Below are 13,085 nucleotides of genomic sequence, written 5' to 3'. Positions count from 1 at the left end.
AAAAAAAAAAAAAAAAAAAAAAAAAAACAACCCTCAGTCATTTTAAATTAATGTCAGACTTCCCTTTTAACAGAATTTCTGGAATCTCCTGTTTAGCATTCTGAAATGCAATTCATAGATGCCATCATCTATTTGTATGTGCAGTTGTTTGAAAAATAAATATAATGTTGGAGCTGGGGCTGGTCAGTGGTAGTGCACTTGCCTAGCATATGTGGAGCACTGGGTTCATTCTCAGAATCACATATAAATTTTTTTAGAAAAGGTATATAAACAACTGAAAAACCATAAATAAATAAATAGGTATAATGTCCTGAGTATTATATAAACCTGAAATAATAGCAAAATAATTTATACTGAAACATGTATTCTAATACACACATACATATTAATAGTTACACAAGAAAATAAAATAAATGATCAGATGTTTGCATCTTTTAAGTAGACTTATTTTAAATTTTGACAGCTGAAGATATAGATTAATAATAGATTTAACTGAGAACAGTGGTGGACACCTGTAATCATAGCAGCTCAGGAGGCTGAGGCAGGAGGATGGTGAGTTCAAAGCCAGCTTCAGCAACTTAGGGAGGTCCTAAGCAACTCAGACAGATCCTGTCTCTAAATAAAATATTTTTAAAAGGGGCTAGGGATTAAGCTCAGTGGTTAAGCACCCATAGTTTCATTCCCTGGTACCAAAATAAATAAATAAATAATAAAAGATTTAATTGTCTTTGTCTTAATTGTGATGCAGATATGATAAGTAGTGTTCTTATTGGTGACATGTCTTTCCAAAGTAGTAACTAACTCTTGGTAGAGTTCCAAGCAAAATGTGAAAATCTTTCCTCCATTAATTTGAAACTTGATTTTCTATGTCTAGAAAATTTTGCTTAAACTAAAAAGTATATAAAATATATGTATTTATACATGAAATAGGTTAGGTTCCACACTCAGATGCATGATAGCAAAAACTTTGCCTCAATGATATATCCAGTGAAATATTTTATAGGTGTTGGGAACATAGGGCAATATTTATCATCAAGATTTTCTGGTGTTGAGAATTTCTGAATCTAGTCCAGTATACTTTACTCATTCCCTTTTTCACCCCCAGTCATTGAGCCAACCTAAAAGGTTCCTATTGATTTTTGATGTTTTCTCTCATGGGGTAGTATTGTTCTAACTATCTCTTCCAAATCAAAGTTGTCATTTGTTTAGAAGAAATAATCATTTCTTACTAGTGCCAAGTAAAACAGAAATATATAAGAATTGATTCCTTTGTTTAAGGATTTAATAGCCTAAGAAGATATTTAATATTAAAAATCTGTGTTTACCAAAATGTATGTGATCTGAGAAGACCCAGGAAGATCATGCAGAGGAGGTAGTGTTCAAAGTGCATATGAAGCAGGTATACTGGAGTGGTGTTAGAAAAGTTGGCATCACAGATGAGGAAACAAAGCCAAGGAGTGTGGTACAAATGGAAGAGTTATTGCTAGAAACCAGTGGGCAACAATAATAGGAACTAAGACTGGAGTAAGATCATCCTATCCAAATGGAAATTAAATTGAATAATTTATGAATTGCAAATATTTTTTGCTATATGTTAATAGCAAAACCGGAAGACTTTGAAAAGAAGACTCGTTTCTGATCTCATTTTCAGTTTATATCCTCTTTAAAATATTTAATTATATCTCATTTAATTATAACTCATTTCTAAGGTCAATAAAGTCATTGAATCTATAGACACAAAATATGATTTATCAAAATAAGAAAACATGACTTTCAGTTCCTTCTACCTTTGTCTCTTTACAGGTATGATTTTGTAGAAGTTGAGGAACCCAGTGATGGAACTGTATTAGGGCGCTGGTGTGGTTCTGGTCCTGTACCAGGAAAACAGATTTCCAAAGGAAATCAAATCAGAATAAGATTTGTATCTGATGAGTATTTTCCTTCTGAACCCGGATTCTGCATCCACTACAACATTGTTATGCCAGTAAGTGCCACTTTAAGATTCCCTTATTTAAGTGAGTCAGCTCTTTGTTTACTTGATTTCTCCTTTTAAATATGAGAATCAGAAAACCAAAACCAAAAATCCTTTCCCCAGCTTGGATTTTCCCCCCTTAAATGTCACTGTCTTTATCACAGACAACTTAAATATTGTCACTATAGCACATTAGCAGTGTTAAAATACCTTATCACTGTGATTTAATATTTGTTTTTGCATTCATAGAATTATAGGCTGCCCCTCACCCCCCAGCTCATTGACTGGTATTTCAACATTGTTGGAAAGTACGTAGGGATTTTCTGTTCAGAAAAATAGAGAAATTTGCAATATACATTACTCATTTGGAAATCACCGTAAATTTTTTTCTCTGTAATGTCTTTTTGAGTTAACTTCTAGTTTAAGTCATATTAAATAATAAAATACAATTTTAGTTTTCTAGCATTTTTCATGACTTGTTATACGACATTTTTTAGCATTTAACTAAATATTCTTATGTTAAAGTTTCCATTTTTGAAGGATGCTGGATACTTTGGAGCTCTTATTTTCAAATCCACGTATTGATTTTGGAACGAATATATTGTAGACCTAGAAAAGCAGCACTATTTGAGATTAATAGCACTAAATAGTTGTGTTTGCCTTAAAATTCCATGCTTTTATGTGATTTTCTACTTTTTTTTTTACATTAAAGCATTATAATTTCTTTCTGTACCAACCAAAAAGTTTAATTTTTAGTTTGTTGTTTATAAATATGATCTGTTTCTTTTTGTCTTTTCTTAGAGAAAAGCAAATTTATTAAATATTAATTCTTTTCAAATCAATGCAAAAATGAAATATATTTTAAAATGTAATTATCCCTGCTTTCCTACTTAAGATTTATTGTGTTAAAATAATATTTATGCCCCATTGTTTCCCCAAAAAAAGGAATTTTAAAAATTCTCACTAGAATTTAAGAAATATTTCTAATATTTTGTCTAATTATAATTGTGCATTGTATAATAATTGCAATGCTCTTGTATTTTGTGTATGATTTTGAATATTTGTATGTGTTTGATGCACTACAACAAAAATGTTGGAAATTTTTTGTTTGTATCCTGTGCCTAAATAAGCTATCCAGACATTCCTATAAAGATATATTAATATTGTAGTGTACCTTTTAATAATCATCAGCAATATCACAATTTAAAAGAATCTGAAAACTTGATATCTTTAATGGTTTTGACAGAATATTTAATATATTAGTAGGCACACTGAGAACACAACAAAGTATAGGCTGCTTTTATTACAATGTATACTCTTACTGGGTATAAAAACACTTAACATGTGCTAGTGGCTCATGAGTCAAATTAGAAAATATGGAATCAATATTTGAATTTGTGTCTTACATTGTTAAGCTACAATTTCTCATTTTGATTGCCCACAGTGAAATTTTACATATTCATTGAGCAAAGAACTAAGAATAAGTGATAAAAACAAACTGGAGTTTGAGAAACATAATTTGTTTATTTATTATGAATAGAATCCTTTATTATATATTATTGCTGATAAAGGAAATAGCTCTGAAATATTATAAATTAATGCTATGAATTTTGATCCACTTTCTTTATAGATTATTAAGATATCCATATCATGCCATTCTGAAATGCTTTTTGCTATCATAGATTCTTTATCATTTTCTTTGTTACTTTCCAGAAATTTTCTTAATTTAATTTAATAATTTAATATTTTGAAATTTAAATTTAATAAAATTTAATAATTTTACCTAAAAAATGAAAATTATTAAGAGTAGATTTTTTAAAAAACAGTATTGATGAGTAATACATATTCTTTGTGTGTGTGTGTGTGTGTGTGTTTGTTTGTGTGTGTGTGTGTCTGGGGATTGAACACAGGTCCTTGTGCAGGGTAGGCAGACACTCTTCCACTGAACCACATCCCCAGCCTAATAAGTGATACTTTTTTCTTTTGTACCATAGATTCAACTCAGGTTGCTAGTCACATCCCTAGCCCTTTTTATTTTTTGAGGCAAGTTCTCACTAAGTTGCTTACAGCCTTGCTAAGTTGCTAAGGCTGCCTTTGAACTTGAGGTCCTCCTGCCTCTGCCTTCTGAGTGGCTGGGATTACAGGTATAAGCATGGCCTGATAAGCAACATTTTGATACTGTAATTGAATAAAGCCACTAAGAATCTATTTAACATAATTGTTCAGTATCCTCCTTCACAGAATTTATAATGTTAATCTTTTCTTTTAACTGTATATGGCCTTGGGATCCTTGGCTACATTTTTACAAAGTGATATGATGTACAGTTTCAGTTTTATCTTGCCTAAGGTTGTTAAGATTTAAGTATGGAATGATTAAATTTTAGTATAAAACATGACACTGGTTTTATGAGAGCAAAGGTTTTATTCATCCCTAATCTGTGATGAAAATAAAGTTTAAGTGTATTTGTATTATAAATTATACTCTTTGCATTATATTAATTTAAATTGCATACATATTCGACTATTCTGCTACAGAACAAAACGTGAAAGCTAAAATATATATATGCCACCAATAAGGGTTATGTGATTTACTGATCACATGGGTTATCTGGTTATATAACTCAAAGAGTTGTGGGGATTAAATGAAATATGAAAGATTAAAAAAAAATCACAAAATTTTTATGGCACCTGGCTCCAGAGAGCATATTATAGTTTTTCTATAAATACTGGAGAATGAGTCACTGCAGTTTAACTAATAAAGATTCACCAACACTTGCACTGTATATCTAAAATATGTGTATCAGAGTCATTAACATTTTTGTGAGGCAAAGAACCACAAGGATCTACAAAATGTACTGTATGTTCTTTTTGCTAAGAAAGCCCTGCCCCAAGGATTAGACTCAGTAAGAGATTTACAGTGATCCTGAGGAGACACCACAACTGAGAGACAATAGGTCAAGTTATCACTGGTCAAGCTGCCATTAAATTAAATTCAGTACATTTTGAAATGATCTTTGAAAGAGTTTGGTAAATGGTAAACAAGGGCTTTGGTGTGCTGTTGTCAGCTATCCTTGGATCTATTGAGCCTTCGTTTGCAAGGCCCCTATAGGGACCTGAACTGAGCTGTAGATAATGGAGATACATGAAGAAATGGCATAGGAGATATTCTAAACCTTACCACCTTTGAGATGCCAGGCAGAGAGAAATGAGAGTGCTTGAAGGTGGGGTCCTGCATTTATTAATACATGTAACTTTGTGATTTAATTTTAAAGATTGCTTTCTGGAGAAATTATTGATATGCAATCTGAACAAGCTTTGGTTCTTTTGTGGTTTAAGTTTGCTTTCTCAGCTGACTGGCCATTTCTTCACCTGTCTCTTGTCTAGATACCCTACTCTCCTGACTTGCAGACACATCTAGTCTATACCTAATAACTGCCTAAGGAAGGGCAAGATTTGATGAGTGAAAATTTGACAAGCGATTATGCTTTTAAGCCTTGCAGAATGTTTTGAATTATTGTTGTATACTGCTAAGTGACATCCCAACCTCCATGAACCCCCCAACACTTTGTACCAGGGCAGCAATCCATCAATCTTATCTGAGAATCAGATAAATGAAAGCCTAAAGGAAGAAAGTGTGCCTCTTAGCAGACTTAAAAGTTCTTGTGGCATTTGCTCAGGGGCAAGTGCCCCTCCAAGCCCCTGAATCATCTCCCATACTTTTGTTATTCTTTCTTTCTTACCATGGATGAACTTTCACACTGGCACACTCAGTTCCCTAGAGGCAATGGTCCCACTGATTGCAAACCCTCTGCTCTGAAACAGAACCTCTGCCGCAGCTGACCACAATGGTTTCTTAGCTTTGTAATGATAAAAATAATATGAACCGCAAGTCTTTAGTGAATGGTTACTCTTCCTGCATAGAGGTCTGTCATGAATGCCTCACACCAGACACATTATAGCTGCTCGAGATTTCATACCCATTGAGCCATTTCCCCTTAGAGTTGTCTAAAAGTAGAATCACACTAACTTCTCCTTGACCGCATGTTACCTTTATTGCTGCTACATGGTAGAGACCATTCAGCAACTGGAAAGCTGTTGAATCACAATAATGACACCAGGTATTCTGGTCCTGATATATTAGTGTGTTATCACCAAACCACCTTCTTTACATACTGAAGAGTTGTTCTAGTATCCATTTTGTTTGTTTGTTGTTGAGGAGTGGGTTGGATGGGGACACTCATTAAACATTCCCTATTTTACACATAAATTATTATAACTTTTTACACATAAATTATTTTACACATAAATTATTATAACTTTTACATATAAATTATTATAATAATTGTGTACTATCATCCTTACCTGCGTTTTGCAATCAGTCCAATGAATATTTTGCATCAGTTTATAAACAAAGAAAAATTTAAGTTAAATCACATTTTTTTCTAGGATGAATTACAAAGAAAGTTTATTTAAATACTGTATTTTATAAATAAAAAGATAACTGTAGCCTTCCTTAGGAGCATGAATGGGTATCTGATTCTGGTCAGCCTTTAGTTCTTTGTGATTCTGATTATCATGTGTCTTAGATGCGAAGTTTTGAATATATTACTTAACAATCTCTCAGGGTTGGCACCCAAGTTGCTATTAAAAATTATGTTCATCCTTGTAAGATAATTTGCATATTCTTCTTTACTTCAATTAATGAAGGCATATTTTATATATGAATGTACACATATTTATATGTATATAAAATATATATAACAAGTGTACAGGTAAACAAGTGATGGAATATTACTTTGAATAAAGTGATGCTGATACACTACTTAAGGATTTTACATGTTTTATAAATAACATCATTTATAATGTTATAATTTCAACATCATTTTACTGATTCCCAAGTCCCTTAGGATAAAACATTAGTAAAGTTTATTTCTTCGTTTTACCATGTTAAGTTGGTATTATAGGCTGTTTAGTTTTTTAAATACCAGCATGAAATGTTGACATGAAATGGTAGGTAGTTGTAGATTTTTTTAAAAAATATAGTAGCATATTTGCTACATAAATTTAAAATTTTAGCATTTTATTATACTATTTTGGAGAATTATTTATAGAAATATTATTCCCCAGTCATGCCCCATTAATAAATAATGAAAAATAAATATGTGTAAATTGATACCAAATGATACACACACCACACACACACACACACACACATTCAGCTTTGATGATTGTGCTTAAGGAGTTAAAAGTGTCTTATAATTTCTTATTCTTCCTGCTGAAGGAGACAGAGGGAGAAAAAGGAGGGAAAAAAATGTCCTGATAGATTAGCAGTGAGAGATTGTTTGAGAAGAAATGAAGCAAAACTGAAATAAAACAGTGCATGCTCATTTGGGTTTGGAGGCCACACACAGTGGGATCCCAGGACACATTTCAGATCTCTTAAAAGAAAATTTCTTGTTTAATTTTGGAGTAAATTATAATAGATTATATATGTTTTACTCTGAAAACTGCACCATAAGCACCATTATTTAAACTGTTAAGAGACCTACAAAGACTGGAAATAATATCTTTTTCTCCAGTATCAAAAAATCTTTTGAAAAGTTTTATTTTGCAGCCTAAAATGTAAAATCTACCAAATATTTTGTTAGAAAAATTGCATCCAAAAACCATACCGATATTTTAAATGAGATGTATAAATCCAAATATGAATCTTCTCAATGTTTTTTCTTAATATGTATAATTATTCTTAAGTGTAATGCTACTTGTAATATTTTAAAAAAATGCTTATGAGACTTAAGACTTTTCTTTCCCCCCACTCCCATCTGGTTAACATTATTTAAAAAATGATAAAACTACCACTAATTTGTCTTAAATTGTTTTATTGAATATTATATCTTTAAGTGTTTTAATCTAAAATTTCTGAGCTAAAGTAACAAAATATAATATTTACAACAATTTATTTGCTCTTTCTACTTAAGCATGGATCAGTTTTGATTAAGAGAAATAGATATTGGTAGCCACCATGCCAATTGATCCCTATGCATTTTTACTCTCTTCTTTATTGCCTGAAAAGGTGGGCAGGGAAGGGGTGAAGACTCAGCTGAATAAACTTTTACTTCCAGGATATAGTGAAACTCATTTTCTTTTAAATTCTTTTCAAAATTGTTCTGTTATTTTTTGACATCTTTTTTTTAAACATTTATAATCAGTGACATTGGTTTGGATATTGAAGATTAGTAATTGATGAAATAATAATGCAGAATAGTATAATAGTACATGTTACATACTATAGTACAAAACTGTTATACTGTAGTCACATTATAACCCCAACTATGTGATCCTGTGAATGACCTGTCTAGAGTTAAGTCAGAGTGCCCGCCATTGTGCTTGGTTTCCCTGGGGAGGGGTTAGAAGGACACTTGATGCCTGAGGTTCCATTAAGGAATGCATGACTGATTGCCAAACTAGTTATTAATTATGCAGGATACAGAGAACAAAGCAGCTCAGTGAATATTGAAGTTAAGGAGAAGGGGGGAGACTTTTTTTTTTTTTCATTTCTTCTGGCATATGCCAGTAGACTATTTCACTGTTAATAACATGGAAAGAAAAGTTTTAACTGAAGGCCAAATTTGCTTTTATGTTTAGGTTAGGAAAAATTCCACCCAACTCTCAAATAAGGTTTTTAGTTCAATGTTCACTTTCTTACTTAGAGAAAAAAAAAATTTTATGCTAGCTTGCCTAGCATAAAATTACATACAGTCTTATCATAACAGTAATCCTACTGGGAAAACATCAAAGGCAGAATATACTCCATATTTTTTTAAAATTTTATCTTTTTAACAATTGTGCATTCCCATATCTTCATATAAAGCTCACTTAAGTAAGTTAACATTTATGTGAAACTTTTAAACAATTCATCTTTATTTACATGAGGAGAGAATTAACAGAAAATTTTGATGTTTAAACTTTTTTGTAGTACTTAAAAATGAAAAGGGTATTTCAGGCATTGTATATCTATGCTATACTCTGAGGCACTTGCTGAATGATTAGATTTTTATTAAAATATACAATGCACTTTTATATTTATGCAAGGAGTCATGAGATGACAATATTTTATTGTATTATGGAAATACTTCAATTGGTGCAGAGACTAAACTCTCACTTGGCTAAGAGCTATTTAGTGCATTTTTCAACCCAACTTCTACCTCATGGACATAGTCCTCTTTTTGATAGGAAGATCATATCCCTCTGCTATTTCTACTGATTCTTTTTGTTGCAATTAATTCCTTGTTATCTAATAATTTCACAGTTCGTAGGATTTTTATTTAGAAAGCAAAAGTTGGTAAAAGGCTGAGAGACCACTTGAAGTTGTTTTATAAGGGAGTTATAAGTAAAAACTATAAGTTAATTGAAACCTTGACATTTGATGATTCTTATTTCATATCTAAAGCCATAAAGATTTAAAAGCTTGGAGTTTATATAACAACCTCATCCTGATGGAGAAATTTCTCTTTAAAAATGTCTGATAACAAGTTAAAATTATTTAACAGTTTTTCTTTAATAGCCCCATCCATTTTCACATCAATTTTTGAGGGCTATTTGAGGAGACATTTTGTCAAAATATTTTCAAAGATATATGGAGTCTTTTATAGCTTTTTTTGGAGAAAAATATACATTTATGTACAGTATGTAACTCAGTGCACATAAGGGATTTGGAAAGATTTTGAGATACAAGAAAGATGATTGTGGAGAGCAAATGGATGTAAAAACTCAGATTAAAGAAAAAATATTGAAACAATCAAAAACCCTGGAAGTTTTACAGTATAAATTCAATATCAAATATATTATAAAAATCTCCTAAGAACTTATTAATATGTTTATCATCACATGTAAGAGATTCTAGTTCTTTTGGCCTGAAATAGTGCGCAGGTATCTACATCTTCATGGAGAGTCTGATACAAAAAGTTCTCTACATTGTATTTAAGGGTCTAAAATATAATAACTGAGAAGGATGTAGAGAGTTTTACCAAAAGATTTTGGAGAAATATATTTTTTTTATATTCAAGTAAACATGAATATTTTGTGGCATGGATTAGAAACTCTGCATACATTTTTAATGACTAACAGACTCATGTGCTCCCTCTATTTTTCAGGTTTGCAGAAAGAGTGGGACTTTCCTGTATTTCAGTTTGTAGCACTTGTCTATATTGTACCAACTTGTCTAAGCTATATATTGAAGGCTGTCAATTTTGTCAGCTGTCAGTGTCTGTGATCCACAGAGTGATGATAGATTGTCCTCTGCCTTCTTTTTGTTCAGCACTAAACTTATTGGTAATTCACAGATGGCATAGATCCAGCATTGAGGTACTGTTCTAGAATAGATGATATTATGTCATTCTACAATGTGATAAGACACTCTTAGTCATACAAGACATTTCCCACCATCAAGAAATATTATTTTTTTTTCTTCTCACACTTGATTTTTATGTCTTAGTTTTTGTCCAAGTTAATCTTGTACTTCCCACAACATCATCCTCTATTATATTGGATCCATACTCACTATATAGTGGCCATGTGATAATTTTTCAAACTGAAATATTTAGTATACTTTGACCACATTTAACTTCTGCCCTTTTAAAATTTTACCTAGAGTTGCATTATTTTTGGTTTACTTAGTTTTTTATATACTATTGGTTCATTCCCAAACCATTTCTAAGATTGCATAGATCTTTTCTTAATACAAAGAAATTCCTGGACAAATCTTTGTAGGAATAATTTGGCCTACTCCAGTCTTCTGTGGTTGCACTTTAAAACCTGGACACAACTTTCATCCTTGGGACCTCCTTACCCTTGCCATCTAATGCCATTTTCTTGAATTAGATTCTTTGCTGGATTTTTTGGTCTTCCTCTATTAGTTTATTTCCTTGTTTGGAAAAGAGTAACATTTCATGAACTTACTGAGAAAATTCAGCATTGCAGATAAATTTTTCTACCTTACATGACCAAAAATGCCTCCATTTAACCCTCAAATTTAAATGACCAGTTGGCTATTTCTTGAATTCCACTTGGCTACTTAAAATCTGATTAGGCATTTTCTGCATATGAACAGGGTTGCTGACTCTGATCTTTCCTGTACTGTGAACTGGCTGGCTGAGTCAATTCCTTAAAAACAAAAACAAACAAACAAACAAACAAAAACTGATTTCCCTAATCTCTTTCCTAGGAGTATAAATCTTGGTTGCCAATTCTGTGGACTGGGAAGCTAAGTGGACTAAGACCCAAAGTCTTAGCATTCAATATAAAAGTTTCTACTCTAGTCCCTTCCCCGTGGTTAGAATAATATCACCACTCACAAGACTGCTTAGGTTTGCCAGTCCATAAATGTTCTGTTTTATTCTGTTTAGGGAGCAAATCTGAGCAGGGAATAAGTCAATCTTCTGCCAAGAGGGGAAATAGATCAGGGGTGTCTGACAGTTCCGCTTGCAGATTTTCAACCAGTTCTTATGTTTTTAACTCAGTGTGCGTCATTCCCACTTCTGTACTTACCTGGAAATGCCACCAAATCCAGAGCTCTGGAGGCATTCCGTTAGTGTATATCAGATTGCTTCTTGGCTTCGTCCCCTGCCATACTTCATCAGGTCCACATCCACCTGCTCTTCCATTTCCAAATCCTATTGCTGCTGGCTTCTTTCCAATTTTCTATGGAGTTAAGGTATTATGCACTTTAAAAATACCTTTAGAAACATAGTTGCAGGAGATAACAGAGGCAAAATCACCATCTTTTCATTCTTTTTCATTATTTATTGAGTTTAAATATTGAGGTCCTTATTAGAGATTAGCTTTATCTTTGATTAACAATAGTTTCAGAAACTCTGCACAGGTTCATTGACAACTTAATATGTGAATGTATCCTGGTTCTGTTACCCTCCCATGCCAGGTGAAGTAAATCCCTTTAGAAGATGGCTTTGCATGATGGTGTTAAAATTATGTTCACTTTAATTTTAATGTTAGAAAGGTTGGATTGGACTAATATGATTAGCTGTATAAGATATCCTGAATACTATTAGGATCTTGTCTAGTCGTATCCACAGATGACGCAGGGCAAGGGTTTACTGCCTGACACATATAAAAGCCAATACTAAAACACCACATTTTTGCAAAAAGATAAAGCTTTTATTCAAGACCCACCATTCAGGAGACAGAACTCTTGCTCAAATCTGTCTCCTCAGTTGGTTGGTAACAAGGGAATTTATTGGAAGGGAGAAGGGAAAGCTGCCTGTTGACCAGATGTCAAGAAGGGGGATTTGGGTTCTTTTGGCATAGCCTCTTGACATGCTTCTTCTTGGTTCACGTGTTCCTTTTCCATAGGAGTTATGTAACTGGGGATTTTGAACTTGCAACATTAAAGGTCATGGCCTGTAGGAGCTGGCCTCTTCTGCACATGCTCAATAGAGGATAGTTAGTTTTTAGCAGATCTCTAGAAGTTTAAAGAGGTTTTTCCTGAAAAACAACCTTGATGAACTTTGTTACTTGATTAATTTATACCTGGTTTCTGTCCAGGTTCAGGATGACACCAACCATGCTTTGTTCATTATTCATGATAGGTATGACCAAACAACTTGTCATATGATCCATACATTCAAGAAAATCTTATACTCTCACATAGTCTTCAAATACTTGTCTATTTGAGTAATAATATTAATATATTAAGACTACTTCGGGATCCAACATGGCGGCCGGCAAGGAAGCAGCACTTTCAGTATCTCCACATTAACCGGATCAGAAACACCCATTAAAACAGCTACATTCTACCTACTGAGGAACTTCTAGCAAAATTCCGCTGAAAGGAGACCTGCCAGGAAGTAGTAAGTTATATTAGAGGTGACAGTTGGCCCCAGACAAGTGAATCTTGGCCGGCCACGCGGGCGCAGAGGTCCAATCCCGCAGCCACCGCCCAACCGGCTCTGCAAGCGGCCCCCGGCGGCCCGGGGCAGCGAGAAGGGTCCCCGCCTGGCCCGGCAGACGGCTCCCGCCATCCTGGCTCTCCTGGCGGCCCCGCTCGCTAGGTGATCGGCCACCCCGCCCGCCCGGCTCTTAGCCACGAGGAGGCCAC

The 13,085-nt window shown here is 33.3% G+C and overlaps 1 protein-coding gene across 4 annotated transcripts in view; it reads left to right on the top strand.

Moving 5' to 3' along the window:
- The window catches only part of Pdgfc (platelet derived growth factor C), a 211,876-nt gene that overhangs the window by 156,477 nt on the left and 42,314 nt on the right, over window positions 1-13,085 (top strand). For all 4 annotated transcript variants that reach the window (XM_048813561.1, XM_048813562.1, XM_048813563.1 and 1 more), the window contains one exon: window positions 1,804-1,984. In XM_048813561.1, coding sequence (XP_048669518.1) covers window positions 1,804-1,984 — 181 coding nt within the window. The remainder of the gene's footprint in view (window positions 1-1,803; window positions 1,985-13,085) is intronic.

The sequence above is a fragment of the Marmota marmota genome, unplaced genomic scaffold, assembly GCF_001458135.2.
Source record: "Marmota marmota marmota unplaced genomic scaffold, marMar, whole genome shotgun sequence".
In the NCBI taxonomy this organism is placed as follows: Eukaryota; Metazoa; Chordata; class Mammalia; order Rodentia; family Sciuridae; genus Marmota; species Marmota marmota.
Note: the sequence above shows the minus strand (reverse complement) of the source record. Positions and strands in the feature narration are given on the sequence as shown.